Genomic DNA, 17,759 nt, shown 5'->3' with positions numbered 1-17,759 from the left:
ATCCCTCCTCGTCCTCTTCAATCTCTCTGTAGTCTTTGATACGGTCGACCACAACATCTCCTGTTGTCCAGCCGAGTCGGACTGCCCTTGCTTGGTTCCACTCTTACCTATATGCACATAGCCAAAGCATCTCCAGCATTGGCTTTTCTTCCCGCCCCCACACCGTTACCTCTGGGTCCCACTCTTCCTCCTCATTTACAAACTGCCCTTGGCGACATCATCCAAAGACAGGTTCCACATAGAAGCTGATGATACCCAGCTCTACCTCTCCACTGCCTCTGTGTTGTCAACTTGCTTGTAAGACATCTAATGCTGGATAAGCCACAATTTTCCTCCAATTAAACATTGGGAAGATCGAAGCCATCTTCTTGTGCACCCGCCACAAACTCCATACTCTCCCCACTGATTCCAGCCCCCTCCCAGTCGGTCTCAGGTTGATGGAGTGTGATAGAATACTCCCCACTTGCCTGGATGAGTGCAGCTCCAACAACACTCAAGAAGTTCGACACCATCCAGGACAAAGCAGCCCGCTTGATTGGCACCCCATCCACCACCTTAAACATTCACTCCCTCCACCACTGGTGTACCGTGGCTGGTGTGTACCATCTACAAGATGCACTGCAGCAACTCGCCAAGGCTTCTTCGGCAGCACCTCCCAAACCCACGACCTCTTCCATCTAGAAGGACAAGGGCAGCAGGCGCATGGGAACACCGCCACCTCCAAGTTCCCCTCCAAGTCACACACCATCACCAAGCCATTCCTTCATTGTCACTGGGTCAAAATCCTGGAACTTCCTCCCTAACCGCACTATGGGAGTACCTTCGCCACACGGACTGCAGCGGTTTAAGGCGGCGGCTCACCACCACCTTCTCAAGGGCAATTAGGGATGGCCAATAAATGCTGGCCTTGCCAGCGATGCCCACATCCCATGAACGAATAAAAAAAGAGACAGTTTACAGTCTCAACCTCCTATTTTAACCCAAGCTGAGCTTTCAACTCCACATCCTCTCCATCACAAAGACGACCTACTTTTATCTCCATAACATCACCCGTCTCCACTCCTGCCTGAGCCATCTTCTACCGAAACTCTCCTCCATGCCCTCGTTGCCTCCAATCTTGACTATTCCAATGCTCCCCTGACTGGCCTTCCATCCTCCATAAACCTCAGCTCATCCAAACTCTGCTGCCCATATCCCAATCTGCACCAAGTCCTGTTCACCCATAACCCCAGTGCTTGCTGACTTACACTGGCTCCCCCCCAGTCCCCCAATACCTGTGTTTATTACAAACCAGAAACAAATCTCATTTTTCTTCAGTATAAAAATTAAAAATTGTGGTAATGCAAGGCTTTCAAATCTATGATTTGAGAAAATGTGATTTTCATTAGTGCTAATGGAAAAGTAACAGGAAACCATGATGTCACAACAATCCTTTATAGCACTTCTCAAGCAGCTAACAAGCTACTTAACCATGATAAATATTGAAACGTTCAATAATCTGGCTGTGAAATATACAACCTGGAGCTCATCAATTTGCTAGGCAGTAATCAACATTCAGTATAAGGACACATCCACAACTAACATGGACACACTATGGGCAAACCACATACAATGGTAAAGCACAACTTAAAATTAATTTCATTTCTTTTCTTGCTTATTTTCTGCACCTATTTTCTCCCCTCCCCTCAAGTAGTTGACTCCCTCACTGGGGAATGGTTTCATGAGAGTCAGTCACCTTCAGTGGTTTGATGAAGAGACCCTCATGCTCCTCTGCCTGCAGTGGCCGGTTTACTGCTGGTTCTTGCTGAAGTATATGAAGCAAGGTATGTGGCAATACTTAATGGGCAGTACAGGAGTGTGGCTGGCTCCTGAGATGTACGGTTTGGGTCCTTGAAAGGCTCCTATGGCATAGGTGGCCTTTACTGCCACTGGTAGTGCATGGCAGATGGTTGATTTCCCCTGTAGGTCTTGGTGGACAATGTGGCATACCTTAATCCTCAGTAAGCCTGATCCTCCAGATGACCAATTAGACTCTGCTCTACATCCACTGCCTAGTGTGGTGCCTATTACAAGTCATGCACCTCCTATGCTCTCCACCAAGGCTCTCAGGCAGGAAATTCTTGTTACTACTCAGTTCTCACTGTTTTGGCGATTTAAAATATTCCCCTTTGTTCAGTAACTCCAGGTCTGACCTGGAATAAATTATGTGCTTCATGAGTTCATCATTCATCATTTTAAACAAATTCCAAACTTGCAAAATTTTCCTTTTTATTTAATCCTTTTCATGCCTTTTTTTGAGGTAAGAAACACGAAGAGCAGTACTAAACAGGGACAATTTGCTCCTTGGTGTCTTCTCCCAATATACCATTGCTCTTTATTCATGCATTCTCTGTAACCAAACACAACCAAAACTGGTTCCAGAATAAAGCAATTGTTATTGCAATTGCGTCTTACTGTAACATACTGCATACGCAACAAGTAAACTGCTTCACCCGACCAAACCTCAGGCTGAAAAGCGAGACTCAGAGGCTTTTAAAAAGAAAGGAGGCCAGTAAGGAGGAGAAAAGAGGGACAATATCCATCAGGCAACACGAACTGCACCATGTAATATACATGGAAACCTTCAAATGGAATAATCCTCGAGACTGGACTATCTGTATACTTATTCAAGTTTTTTGAATGAATATTGCTAGGAGTCACCCATGGCTCAGTGGCAGCACACTCTGGAGTCAGCTCTCCAGCACCTATTTAGTATTAAAGACTTTCCAAATCCAGCTCAAGCAGACAAAAAATGGCTCCAAAATTCCCCAGAAGCCAAAAACGACTAACCATTGACTTACTTTAATGAGGTGGGTAACCCTTTAAATATCACTGCTTCAGCCTGCTTCCTGCACTACATTTTTATGGGCGGGCTTAAGAATTATTGAATCAAATGCTTTAAGTCAGCAATTTCCAAAAAGGGTCCTAATACAAGTGCAGGGCCCCTATTTAAATATTTTAATGAACCCAACATTCAATTCAGGCAGCCGCCAGGGACACCTAAGGAGTAGCATGACCAATATGGTTGAAACCACATTTTGTGCAGACTTCCTGTGCGGGTCAGCCCACTGTAAAATTTGCCTGTGGAACGCCAATTTAGCGCCCGAAAGCCAGGCATAACGCAATCAGATCAGATTTCAACACCAAAGACCAGAAAGGTCCCATATTTGGTCTGAGTTATGTTAGCAGTGGAGTGCTAGAATCAGTTTCATCATCTATTGACTTGGGAGAAGAGAAAAAAAAGTTTCAGCTAGAATGCCCCCTCTCCGTTCACCTCTTGGAAACTGCTGGAAAACATCCCATTAACTGGGTTTGTACATGCAGTATGGTCACTTGGGTGAAGCTTCTGGCCTCTGCAGAACCATTCGCAGCATGAGCCTGTGTGTTCAGAACCGGAAGGGAGGAAAGCGAATAAAATTTTAAAGTGGAAAAAAAAAGTTACTACCATGGCATTCTGCATCTTACACATGCATGAATGGAACATATGTACATACTGGGAATAATCATTTTATACAGGGCTGGTTGCCTGTGAAGACACGAATTCAAATCTGGTAAAGCGTCAAGTTAAATTTATGTTGATATATACAAAAAGTGAACAGAAATCTTTCTGGCAGATTATGGGAAGGGTGATTTAACAATTATTTCAAAAGACTGCTTTGCAAAACACACGTTTCACTTAATGTATTTAGCATTTTGTCATTGAACTAAGGCGTAAAATAGAAATCAGAGTGTATGCCAGGTTTCAATAATCTATAAAAGTTGGTTAGTAAATACTGTAGTTTGAACAGTTTGTTATAGAGCCCATTTCTTTTTAATGATGTCGGCTTCCTAACTGCACACAATATATTTAACAGCTAGCCCATTAATCATCCTGTAAATTATCAGATGAACATTAATATGCCACAGGAAAATAATGAAATAGCTGCAAGACTGACCTATGTCAAATTAATATAATACATGGCTTAGCTAACTTCAGGTAATAGTACAGCAGAATTAGTATGCCTCCCTCTGATCAAATGCAAATATGGTTTTCAGGCATGCAATCTCTCAGATGTACAATACTAGGTGTGATAAGTTGCTTTTACATAATTTACATTGATTTCATCTAATGTTAAAAAAAATCTTCATTCATAAAAGCTACGGTAAACAAGGAGGTTGTCGGGATACTGGATGAGATAAAAATAGATAAAGAGGAGTTACTAGAAAGGCTGGCAGTACTTAAAGTGAATAAGTCACCCAGTCCGGATGGGATGCAGCCTAGGTTACTGAGGGAAGTAAGGGTAGAAATTGCAGAGCTTCTGGCCACAATCTTCTAATCCTCCTTCGATACAGGGGTGGTGCCAGAGGACTGGAGGATTGCAAATGTTACAAAGGGGAGAAGGATAAACCTGTCAATTACAGGCCAGTCAGTTTAACGTCAGTGGTGGGGAAGCTTTTAGAAACAATAATCAGAGAAAATTAACAGCCACTTGGACAAGTATGGACTAATAAAGGAGAGCCAGCACGGATTTGTTAAGGGCAAAACGTGTTTGACTCACTTGATTGAGTTTTTTGATGAGGTAAGAGAGAGGGTGGATGAAGGCAGTGCAATTAATTTTGTATATATGGACTTTCAAAAGGTGTTTGATAAAGTAACACATATTAGGCTGGTTAGCAAAACTGAAGCCCATGGGATAAAAGGGGCAGTAGCAGCATGGATACAAGATTGGCGAAGGGATAGAAAACAGAGAATCAGGTGAATGGCTGTTTTTCGGACTGGAGGGAGGTACAGGAAACTCTCATTTAAACAGCACCACCTAAATATCCGGAATTCTCTATTAACCGGTAAAATTCATACTCCGAAAACAACACCTCAATAACCGGAAATGTTGCCAAGTCAGAGTCTCCCGCGGTGTCCGAGTTAGTCAGTGGGGGTAGTTCTCCAAACTTCCACTACTCGGCTTCTTGGCGCTGTCGGAAGTCCGAACACCTCAATAACAGGAGTCTGACTCTCCCACGCTGCCGGTAGTCTCTTTAACACAACATTCTGCAGGTGAGTACCCAATTATACTGCACATTTCTTGATTTTTTTATTTTTGTTTGTTAAAAATAGCCTCGGTAGATAACCCTCTCCTTCATCCGGAATTTTTAATCAACCGGCACCATCCCGGTCTCGTCGGTGCTGGATACCAAAGAGTTTCCTGTATATAGGGTTCAGTACTGGGACCACTGCTGTTTTTGATATACATTAATGACTTGGACTTGGGTGTACAGGGCACAATTTCAAAATTTGCAGATGACACGACACTTGGAAGTGTAGTAAACAGTGATGAAGATAGTAATAGACTTCAAGAGGACATACAGGTTGGTGGAATGGGCGGACACACGGCACATGAAATTCAACGCAGAAAAGTGTGAGATGATACATTTAAGAACGAGGAGAGACAATAAAAGGAGGTACAATTTTAAATGAATAGTGAGACCTGGGGGTGTTTGTTCACAAATCTTTGACTGTGGCAGGACAGGTTAACAAAACAGTTAATAAAGCATATGGGATCCTGGGCTTTATAAATAGAGACACACACGATCAAAAGAATTGTGTGAGGCATGACCACGAATTTACGATATACACTCCCAGAGGGCAAGGCTCCATGCAAGGAGTACAAAGTCAAAAAATTACCCCTCTATAACTAGTGAGGAAAGGAATTAAATAGTATTATAGTATTCCATTTTTAAAGAAAATGTTTTTGTAGAAGTATTTGTGTGCTGGGGCAGAGTTTACGAGTGGCCTGAAAGAAGTAAAAATAAACTCGATTGTTCTTAATCAAATGTACATAAAACTATCATAGAATGATGGAGGCTCTTTGAAAGAGCTATGCACTCTTAGTCCCACTCCCCTGCTCTTTCCCCATAGCCCTGCAATTTTTTCCCCTTCAAGTATTTATCCAATTCCCTTTTGAAAGTTACTACAGGAAACTCTTTGGTATCCGGCACCGGGATGGTGCCGGTTGATTAAAAATTCCGGATGACGGAGAGGGTTATCTACCGAGGCTATTTTTAACAAAAATAAAAAAATCAAGAAATGTGCAGTATACAGTAATTGGGTACTCACCTACAGAATATTGTTAAATGGATGGTGGAAGATGCTTGATTAAGTACAGTACTGCCAGTTGAGGGTAATCCATAACTCTTTAATTACTTAACAGTAAAACAAAACTTATACAGTAAACGACTGTATACAGCGCGGGAGAGTCAGACTCCTGTTATTGAGGTGTTCGGACTTCTGACAGCACCAAGAAGCAGAGTAGTGGCAGTTTGGAGAACTACCCCCACTGACGAACTCGGCCACCGCGAAAGACTCGGACTCGGCAACATTTCCGGTTATTGAGGTGTTGTTTTCGGAGTATGAATTTTGCCGGTTAATAGAGAATTCCGGATATTTAGATGCCTTTTAAACGAGAGTTTCCTGTATTGAATTTGCTTCCACCAAGCTTTCAGGCAGTACATTCCAGATCATAACTCGCTGAAAAATAAATTCTCATCTCCCCTCTGGTTCTTCTACTATTTTTTTGTTTTGATACACCGGCAAATTCTTTAGAAGATACTCATTTTTTTTAAGAAAGTATTTTCTTTTTTGCATCTTTCATGTACAACATGCAGTCTCCATGGTTTTCGCCTTCAGCATTCCATCCACATTCCACTGGTGCTGACTTTCAATCCTAGGTGTGTCATCTCTCACCCTCTATGACACTTCTCCACAGCCTCTTTGTTCTAGCTGTTTATAGATCCTGTAATATGACCAGTGAGACTTGGGAGTCTATTACTGATTAATTTCCTTTAATATTTGAGTTATTTTTATACGACACCTATGACATCACTTGGGCATGTTCCAAAGCACTTCACGTAGCAATAAGCAAGTCAACCCTTTGTACTTTTGGCAATACAATACCTTGAATAAGTCGGCCTGCACTGTTCCAAGTTACTGCCAATGATTCACCAGACAGACTGACTCACTAATGAGACCTGGCGAGGTAGACCGGTCATTGGAGGCCAGATCATTTCTCACTCGGCTTTTTATGATCCTAAAGGCCATTGTTCTAACAGATAGGGTGGTTTTAATTGGATAAGCAACAGAAAGCATAATGTTGATCTAAAGTGATAAATTGCAGTACACTCTCGGTCACTTGGAAGTCTCCAAGCCGGGGCCCTGCTAACCTGCACCTAAGCTCTCTGCACTCCATATCTAGCCTCCCAACCCCATTATATGCTATTAAAGTGTGCTTGGTGTTTAGAATGTTCGTCCACTGTGGTCTAGACACTGCAGAAAATTTAATTACTTGGCAACTCTGAACAGATGTCATTCTGCTATCCATGATCTGTGCTGGATCTACACCGAGGAAGCAAAGGAAAATTGGAGAGCGGCATCATAGAGAATTATACCACCTATTCTGGTTAGATTTGTTATGTACTTAGAACCAGATCTACATGCAGCACACCAATAAAAATCATACTGTAGCTTTTTAAAGATTTGAGTAATGTAAATGCTACTCACCATCTGCATCTTTAACCATACTTCCTCTTGTGAATGCCCACCCAGGAATCCAGTTACTACAAGGAAACAGGCCAAGAAACAAGGAGCAAGTGCAAACTAGGAAGAAGGAAAATATCAGATACTTTATTCCTTCATCCTGCAATTTCCCAAAGTGACTTGACAAGTACAAATGCCATGTCAGAATGTTGACCTTTATAAACACAAAAATGTACATGTTTGACCCGAGAATCACAGGAGTGTAGAACTGGGTAGTTTTTGTGTAAGTGGCTAAAGCAGTACAAGAACATCCATGTAAACACAGTTATTATATGGTAACTGTGGCAAATACTGGTTCTTACATCGATCTGTGTCAGGACGAATGTGTACAGATCCACTGCAAGGTTTTTATTGCTAAAGTACAGCAACTCGTGGCAAACCTTAAAATTGGCAGATGCTGCTCTTCTGCCACCATAATCCCACTTTCAAAGGAAGGTTTAACTAACTATGCCCACAAAAGTACTATTTGTAATAACACACCCTCCCGCCGCACCCCATTCCGGCAATACTTGGCTGTTTCGGGTGTAGTCTCTGGGATCCCTATGCTAAACCCTTCACAAATACAATCTTTGGTAACACTGCTAACTTCCTCATTTATGCTCAGTGTTCATTTCTCTCCTCTGTGAAGCACTTTGGGATGTTTTTCTACTTCAAAAGGTGCTATATAAATGCAAGCTTGTTGTGGTTAGAAGTCCTTGATAATTCATTTTCACAGACTGACCTGATCAAGTAACATTTTCTTCATTGCCACAGTTTTGCTCTGTCCAATGACCAGTCGATCTAGAAATCTATACCACACTCCAAGAACAGGACCCTATGGTAAGGGATTAAAATAAACACACGTGACTGAGAATTGCAATTTCAAAAAGGACAATAGCGAATCAATATTATCAAAACCACCCTTGCACCAAGGTCATAATTGGTCCAAGTTTGCTGTACTTTCAACTGATCTCTCTCCCCACACTTTCCATTTCTCTCAGAACAGAGAGCAGATATGCCATCAGATAATTACAAATATTAAATTATCTTCATCGTGTTAGATTACTTTTTCAAGAGTGATATTTTACTTAGTGCAACCTATGTGACAACTTATCAGTTGCTTCCAAGGAATTGCTGTTTTTCTCTCCATTTATTTCCCTGGACAGTGGCTCCTATTACTTTAAGGTTCCACGGGATCCAGTGACTTGCCCAGGTGGCCACTCTTCACGTGTGTATCTAGACATGAACGTCAGGTGTCTATTTGAATATGTAACAGAGACTTATCCTGCCCTCACCTAAGGCCCACACACATCTGTTGCTTGATAGTGATCAGGACCTGGAACTCGAACCGATTTTCCTCTCAGGCTGAACTTAATTGTAGCACTTTTCTCCCTTTGCCTGCAATACTGGTCGAAACGGGCTAATTCAGCACAGATTGAGTATTAAATTTCAACCTTCCTGGGCTATATGATTTAGTATTGATTGAGCCACTAGGACAGCTGCTGACTTTCCTTTCAGTAAGTTTTACAATCAATTGGGCTTGACAAGACTCAATGTTTTAGCTTCTTCAATGCATGTTCCAAAGATCACCCTCCCATCAGCTCCGTGTATACAAGATTTCCTCTTCATTCTAACTCACAAGCCAGAGATTCAATTCTCCTTCATACAGATGTGCCTCAGATCTCTGAATTTCAGATTCGCTCATCACTTTTTGTCAGCTAGACGCTCCAAATCCCTGAAGTCCACCTTCTTCGGAAATCCTCTCCCAATTCACCTTTCTCCCTGGTCTTTGCCTCAAACCTCCCTCCTTTTGCCCACCCATTCTCGAAGTCAGAAATTCATCCTTCCTGCTCTTGTTGATGAAATCTTTCTCCATCATCTAGAATAACTGATGGATCATGGCAATCACCAGTATCAATATGGCTGTGGGGCAGTATACTAATCAAGAACTAAAACATACTTAATGTCACACTAAGTTTTGCATCATTGCTTTGATGTAAGCTAATTGAAGTCCCAGAGTAGGAAGATAAGAGTATAAAATCAACAACTCCAGTAATTAGAAGATTTTTTTAACCAGTCACATGAACAGATATGTGGAAGTGATTGCCATCAAAAGAAGTGTTAACGCTGATTTTTGTGATATTGATTCCACCCTTGTACCAAGGTCATAATTGCTCCAGGTTTGGTGTTTCTTCAGCTGATCTCTCTCTCCCCCCACACTTTCTATTTCTCTCTCAGAACAGAGAGCAGACAAGCCATCAGATAATTACAAATGTAAATTGGGTGATCGGTTTGTTGAACACCTCCGTTTAGTTTGCAAGCTGAGCAGGGAGGCAGAGGAAAGGGAAACAAGGATAAAAGCAAAAGATAGGAAGGAGAAAAACAAAAGTGGCAGTCAGAGAAATCAACGGTTTAAATCAAACATGGCCACAGTAAATAATAATTCTAATAGGTCTAAGAGCGTTAAAAAAACAAGCCTGAAGGCTTTGTGTTTTAATGCGAGGAGCATTCGTAATAAGGTGGATGAATTAGCTGCGCAAATAGAGGTAAACGAATATGATTTGATTGGGATTACGGAAACATGGCTCCAGGGTGGCCAAGGCTGGGAACTCAACATCCAGGGGTATTGTAAGGAAGGATATTAGCTCTGATGATGTGGAATCTGTATGGGTAGAACTGAGAAATACCAAGGGGCAGAAAACGTTAGTGGGAGTGGTATATAGACCTCCAAACAGTAATGCGGAGGTTGGGGATGGCATTAAAAGGGAAATTAGAGAAGCGTGCAATAAGGGCACAGCAGTTATCATGGGTGACTTTAATCTACGTATAGATTGGGCTAACCAAATTAGTAACAATACTGTGGAGGAGGAATTCCTGGCGTGTTTAAGGGATGGTTTCCTGGATCAATATGTCAAGGAACCAACTGGAGATCAGGCCATCTTAGACTGGGTATTATGTAATGAGAAAGGATTAATTAGCAATCTTGTTGTACGAGGCCCCTTGGGTCGGAGCGATCATAATATGATCGAATTCTTCATTAAGATGGAGAGTGAAGTAGTTGACTCAGACACTAGGGTCCTGAATTTAAATAAAGGAAACTATGATGGTATGAGGCGGGAGTTGGGTTGGATTGATTGGGGAATGTCACTCAAAGGGTTGACGGTGGATAGGCAATGGCAAACATTCAAAGACCGCATGGATGAACTGCAGAATTTGCTCATCCCAGTTTGGCATAAAGATAAAACAAAAAAGGTGACTCAACTGTGGCTAACAAGGGAAATTAGGGCTAGCATAAGATCCAAGGAGAGGACATATAAATTGGCCAGAAAAAGCAGTAAACTTGAGGATTGGGAGCAGCTTAGGATTCAACAAAGGAGGACAAAGGGGTTAATTAAGAAGGGGAAAATAGAGTATGAGAGTAAGCTTTCAGGGAACATAAAAACTGACTGTAAAAGCTTTTATAGATATGTGAAGAGAAAAAGATTGAAGTCAAGCGTAGGTCCCTTGCAGTCAGAATCAGGGGAATTTATAACGGGGAACAAAGAAATGGCAGACCAATTAAATACATATTTTGGTTCTGTCTTCACAAAGGAGGACACAAATAACCTCCCAGAGATGTCGGGGAACATAGGGTCTGATGAAAGGGAGGAACTGAAAGAAACCAGTATTTGTAGGGAAATGGTGTTAGGGAAATTGACGGGATTGAAGGCCGATAAATCCCCAGGGCCTGATAATCTACATCCTAGGGTACTTAAGGAAGTGGCCCTAGAAATAGTAGATGCATTGCTGATCATCTTCCAACATTCGATGGAATCTGGAACAGTACCCATGGATTGGAGGGTAGCTAATGTTACCCCACTATTCAAAAAAGGTGGTAGAGAGAAAACAGGGAATTACAGACCAGTAAGCCAGACATCGGTAGTGGGGAAAATGCTAGAGTCCATTATAAAAGATGTATTAGCAGAGCACTTGGAAAACAGTGACAGGATCGGACAAAGTCAACATGGATTTACAAAAGGTAAATTGTGCTTGACTAATCTACTGGAATTTTTTGAGGATGTAACTGGTAAAATAGATAAGGGAGAACCAGTGGATGTGGTGTATTTGGACTTTCGGAAGGCTTTCGATAAGGTCCCGCATAAGAGATTAGCTTGTAAAATTAAGGCACATGGGATTGAGGGCAAGGTATTGACTTGGATAGAGAACTGGTTGGCAGACAGAAAGCAAAGAGTTGGAATAAACAGGTCTTTTTCCAAGTGGCAGGCAGTGACTAGTGGGGTACTGCAGGGATCGGTCCTTGGACCCCAGCTATTCACAATATATATTAATGATCTAGACAAGGGAACTAGATGTAATATCTCCAAGTCTGCAGACGACACAAAGCTGGGTGGGCGGGTGTGCTGTGAGGAGGATGCCGAGAAACTCCAGGATGATTTGGACAGGTTGGATGATTGGGCAGAAGCATGGCAGATGTAATATAACGTGGATAAATGCGAGGTTATCCACTTTGGTGTCAAAAGCAGGAAGGCAGATTATTATCTGAATGGCACTAGATTGGGAGAAGGGGAAGTGCAATGAGACCTGGGCATCCTTGTGCACCAGTCGCTGAAGGTAAGCATGCAGGTGCAGCAGGGGGTTGAGGAGGCAAATTGTATGTTGGCCTTTGTAGCGAGAGGGTTTGAGTACAGGAACAAGGATGTCTTGCTGCAGTTGTACAGAGCCTTGGTGAGACCACATCTTGAGTATTGCGTGCAGTTTTGGTTGCCTTATCTGAGGAAGGATGTTCTTGCCATGGAGGGAGTTCAGCGAAGATTCACCAGGCTGATACCTGGGATGGCAGGAATGACGTATGAAGAGAGATTGGGTCGATTGGGCTTATACTCGCCAGAGTTTAGAAGAATGAGAGGGGATCTCATTGAAACTTATAAAATTCTAACAGGACTAGACAGACTCGATGCAGGAAGGATGTTCCCGATGGCGGGGGAGTCCAGAACCAGGGGTCACAGTCTAAAGATAAGGGGTAAGCCATTTAGGACTGAGATGAGGAATTTCTTCACCCAGAGAGTGGTGAACCTATGGAATTCTCTACCACAGAAGACAGTTGAGGCCAATTCATTAAATATATTCAAGAAGAAGTTGGATATATTTCTTAAGGCTAAAGGGATTAAGGGGTATGGGGAGAAAGCAGGGACAGGGTACTGAATTTGGATGATCAGCCATGATCGCATTGAATGGCAGAGCAGGCTCGAGGGGCCAAATGGCCTACTCCTGCTCCTATCTTCTATGTTTCTATGTTTCTATACGGCCCTTTGAGCCTGCTCTTCTAGTTCCTAGCTTTTTACCATTTAGAAAATACTCTGATCTATCGTTCTTGGGTCCAAACTGGATAACCTCACACTTCCCCATATTGAACTCCATCTGCCACAGTTTTGCTCACTTACTTAATCTATCAATGTCTCTTTACAACTTTCTGCTCCCATCTACACCACTTACTGTGCCACCTAATTTAGTGTTGTCAACAAACTTGGATATACGGCTCTCTCTTTCTTCATCTAAGTAATTGATAAAACATAAATTTTATGTTTCAATGAGATCCCCTCTCATTCTTCTAAACTCCAGCGAGTATAAGACCAATCGACCCAATCTCACCACATTCCAGGGCCACAGCAGCCTTCTCCTCTGTCAGATTTTCCATGTTTCTCTCCCCCTTTTCTATTCTGCTGTAACCAATTATACCTCCTCTATACTTGTGCCATTATCACCCCTTTTTGACTTGCACCATCGTCCCTTTTGTCATGTAATCACTCCTGCCCTCTATCGTATCCCTTGAAAAATAAAAACAGAAAATGCTGGAAATACTCAGCAGGTCAGGCAGCATCTGTGGAGAGAGAAACAGAGTTAACATTTTAGGTCGGTGACCTTTCGTCAGAACAGGAAGATGTTAAGAGATAAACAGCTTTTAAGCAAGTACAGAGCCAGGGAAAGAGGGCAGGAAAAGAACAAATGGAAAGTCTGGGATAGGTGGAAGGCAGGAGTGATTAAATGATAAACTTGATGGAATCAGTGGCGAGAGTACAGAGTTTTGATGGGAGCCGAAGATGATGACTTTGGTCTGCCTGGTGTTTAACTGAAGGAAATTGCAGCCCATCCAGGACTGGAAGTCGGACATGCAGCCTGACAACATAGGGGCAGTGGAGGGATCAAAATTGGTGGCAGAGAGGTAGAGCTGGAGGTCATCAGCTTACATGCGTTAGGTGTTAGCCATGGTTCAGTGGCAGCACTTTTGCCTCAGAGTCAGAAGGTGTGGGTTCAAGTCCCACTCCAGAGACTTGAGCCCAACATCTAGGCTGACACTCCAGTGGAGTGCTGAGGGAGTGCTGCACTGCTGGAGGGGCTGTCTTTTGGATGAGAAGTTAAACCAAGGCCACATCTATCCTCTCAAGTAGACCTAAAAGATCCCATGGAACTATTTGAAGAGGAGCTGGGGCGTCCTCCCCAATATTTAACCCTCGACCAACATCACTAAAACAGATTATCTGGTCGTTATCACATTGCTGTTTGTGGGACCCTGCTGTGTGCAAATTGGGTGCCACGTTTCCTACATTATAACAGTGACTACACTTCAAAAGTACTTCATTAGCTGTAAAGCGCTTTGGGATGTCCCAAGTTCATGAAAGGCGTGATATAATTGCAAGTTATATGTGGAATCTGGCCCCATATCTTCAGATGATGTCGCCAAGTGGCAGCAGGTAGATAAGGAAGGACGAGGCCAAGGACAGTGAACCTGTATCCTCTCTATTGCCTTGGCATCCTTCCTATAAAGCAGAACCCAAAACTGCACACAATACTCCACAATTATATCCTCACTAAGGTTTTATACAGATTCGCCATTACATCTGGACTTTCATATTCTGTACATCTTACCATAAAACCCAGTATTCAATTAGCTTTTTTATGGCTTTATGCACTTGAGGTGCTGCTTTTGTCTTGTATTCCTAAACCCCCAAATCCACCAGCTCTTCCACATCATCCAGTTTTCCCCCAATGTATAATTACATTTTGATTTTTTTAAAAATATATAAAAGTAACACCTCACTGACATTGAATTCCATCCAATGTTCCTTTTAAGCTGCGCAGATCTTTGGACCTCCTGCACAGACGGCTTTTCAACAGGAAAAACAGCGCATGCGCGGTATTTTAAAGGGGCCGCGCACCCCCCAAAAAATTAACGGGTACACCGATTCCAACTGCCATTTTTTTGACCATTCCACCATTTTATCAATATTCCCTTGCAGCTCCTCTAGACATATATTGAAATCATTGGCGTACACAGTGAACAGAAGCTTCCACACTCAACAACTCCAATCCCACCTTGATGGCCTCCCATACTCTTCCCTTCATAAACTCCAACTTGCTCAAAAGTCCAACACTTCTGTCTTGGGCCCAGAAAGTCTCCTTTGTCCATCACCCACGTCCTTGCTTACCTCCACTGACTCCTCGTCACAATACGTAGTAAGTTTAAGATGTTTATTCTTATCTGTAAATCTGTCCACATCCTTACCCCACCCTCTGTCTGCAAGCTCCTCCAGCCCTATAACCCCTCCCGAATGCTCCACTCCGCCAATTCTGGCCTCCTATTCATTCCCCACTTTTGCCCCACCACTAGTGGGAGAGCTTTCCGCTGCATTGTTCTTGCTCTCTGGAACACTATCTCTCCACCTCTTTCACCACCTACAAAAATCTTTTCAGAATCCATCTCTTCAATCAAATGTTTCACCCCAATTCCAAATCTCTGCTGCTGGCATAGCCTTCATTCCCAATCGCTATCCATAAAGCACTTTGGGACATTTTTCTGATAAAGGAGCAACAAAAAATTGCTGTTGTTACATGACATTAAGCTTTAAACACAAACTGTAATCCTATCTTCATCCAACAACATCATATTTGCTGCACTCTAATTTAACACCCATTTTACAATTTGTAGACTTACCACATAAATTAATCCAACAGTGGCCATCTTTATTGTCCTCTGTGTGTTGTGATTTGTCAATCCTCGCCGTTCAATCACCTGTTGTGAAATTATGTCACTAAATCCAACCAAAGTACCTGCAAAGTTGAAGAGCCTCAATTATTGATGGCATTTAAAACCTTCTCAGTATAAAAACTTGGTGCTTTAATCAGAGTTCAGCAATTGAGTCCACGTAGGTAAATTGGTTAAGCTGCTTCCAATTATGTATGTAGACAATGTTCCCTATAAGCTGCACAGCTGTGCAGCAGTCTGGAGCTCCCCCACAGGTCGCTTGGCGGCTTTTCAATTGGAATAACCGCGCATGTGCGAACATTTGAACGGGCCATGCAGCCACTTAAAAGGGGCAAACATTGAATGTAGGTATTTGATGACTACATAGACACAGCAAATGTTGCACATGAGCATGGGCCTGTTTTTAAATATTGTATTCTTCTACATTTTTATAATAACATGAGGTCACTTGATACCCAACTTTATTCAAACTACAGTGATTTTAGTACTGAATATTATAAAATACAATTGCCTTTTTAAAAAAAAAGGCACTGTAGAACTTATTTTTGTGATAATGTTAAATGTTTCGATCTGAGGCAGTCCTCCCAGCAATGTACCACCTGGGACCAGGCACACAAATTACTTTTTCCACAGGGCTCATCTCAATCACACTTGAGTCAGCTGCAAGAGCCACCAAAGTATGAAGTTCTCTCATTATTCCAACCTTCATCTGGGGAGGAGGTTGGAGCTTGGCTTTGCATCGGTATCTCGTGCAGCAGTACAACCGAGATCAACACCGCGGCACTATGCAACTGAACCCGATTTCTCACTCCGCCGCCCCCCCACCTCCGGACCACTATGCCACCCCAGTGCACAACACACTTCTTCATATTTTATTTTCAAAAAAGGATTCTCATCAAGGCGAGTCATATTTTTAACGATTGGAATAATTTTCCACTTTTGACACCTACTGTAATATGAAATACTTGTAGGTCATGTATGCAAGGTCCAGATGTGGATTAAAGCTCCCTCTGCTCTGTCCAAACAATGTAATTTAACCTTAACTTCAGAATAGTTTGCAGCAGAATGATCTTTGTTCTATTTCACACACCAGCCATCCTTATTACTGCTGTAATTGAGCGGAATGGGCCTATATTCTCTGGAGTTTAGAAGATTGAGAGGTGATCTCATTGAAATGCATAAAATTCTTAGAGGGCTTGAGAGGGTAGATGCTCAGAGGCTGTTACCCCTGCCAGGAAAGTCTAGAACTAGGGGGTCAGTCGTCTCAGGATAAGGGGTCAGCCATTTAGGACTGAGATGAGGAGAAAGGTTTTCACTCCAGAGAGTTGTGAATCTTTGAGCATCCACAGCCCTCTGGGGTAGAGAATTCCAGTCGTTGAGTATACTCAAGACTCAGATCGATAGATTTTGGACACTAAGGGAATCAAGAGATATATGAATAGGGCAGGAAAGTGGAGTTGAGGTAGAAGATCAGCCATGATCTTATTGTGTGGAGATGCCGGTGTTGGACTGGGGTGGACAAATGTAAGAAATCACACAACACCAGGTTATAGTCCAACAGCTTTATTTGAAATCACAAGCTTTCAGAGCGCTGCTCCTTCGTCAGGTGAAGTGGAGAGATGCATAAAAACACAGCTTATATAGTCAGAGAATAATGTCAAATGTTTACAGGTAATCTTTCTAACTGCCATTTATCACACCTCGGCAGAGATAATCACAGCAATCAAAGGTGTAAATGGTGTCCAAACAGGTCAGTCAGGAAAACATTACAAAGAACAATGAGGTGGGGTCACAAGGGGTCAAATGTTGCAGATGCTGGGGTCTGTATGAAAAACAAAAAAAGACAAGAAACATTTTTTTTGCTGGAAATCACAGCAGGTCCGGCCGCATCTGTGTGGAGAGAACAAGTCAATGACGACTCGAGTCTGGATGACCCTACGTCAGGTGGGGTTACATGTAGCGTGTCATGAACCCAAGATCCCGGTTGAGGCCGTCCTCATGGGTGCGGAACTTGGCTATCAGTTTCTGCTCGACGATTTTGCGTTGTCGTGTGTCTCGAAGGCCGCCTTGGAGAATGCTTACCCGAAGATCGGAGGCTGAACGTCCTTGACTGCTGAAGTGTTCCCCGACTGG

The 17,759-nt window shown here is 42.6% G+C and overlaps 1 protein-coding gene across 4 annotated transcripts in view; it reads right to left on the bottom strand.

Moving 5' to 3' along the window:
* mpv17 (mitochondrial inner membrane protein MPV17) overlaps positions 1 to 17,759 on the bottom strand; it is a 122,165-nt gene that overhangs the window by 37,433 nt on the left and 66,973 nt on the right. For all 4 annotated transcript variants that reach the window (XM_085996974.1, XM_085996971.1, XM_085996973.1 and 1 more), the window contains exons 3-5: positions 15,576 to 15,691; positions 8,328 to 8,420; positions 7,571 to 7,666 (exon numbers count right to left, since the gene is read on the bottom strand). In XM_085996974.1, the coding sequence (XP_085853100.1) occupies positions 7,571 to 7,666; positions 8,328 to 8,420; positions 15,576 to 15,691 (305 nt within the window). The remainder of the gene's footprint in view (positions 1 to 7,570; positions 7,667 to 8,327; positions 8,421 to 15,575; positions 15,692 to 17,759) is intronic.

Source organism: Somniosus microcephalus, chromosome 9, assembly GCF_052327205.1.
Source record: "Somniosus microcephalus isolate GS21.2 chromosome 9, FLI_Smic_1.0, whole genome shotgun sequence".
NCBI classification, from domain to species: Eukaryota; Metazoa; Chordata; class Chondrichthyes; order Squaliformes; family Somniosidae; genus Somniosus; species Somniosus microcephalus.
The sequence above is the reverse complement of the archived record's forward strand: the minus strand, read 5'-3'. Positions and strand labels throughout refer to the sequence as shown.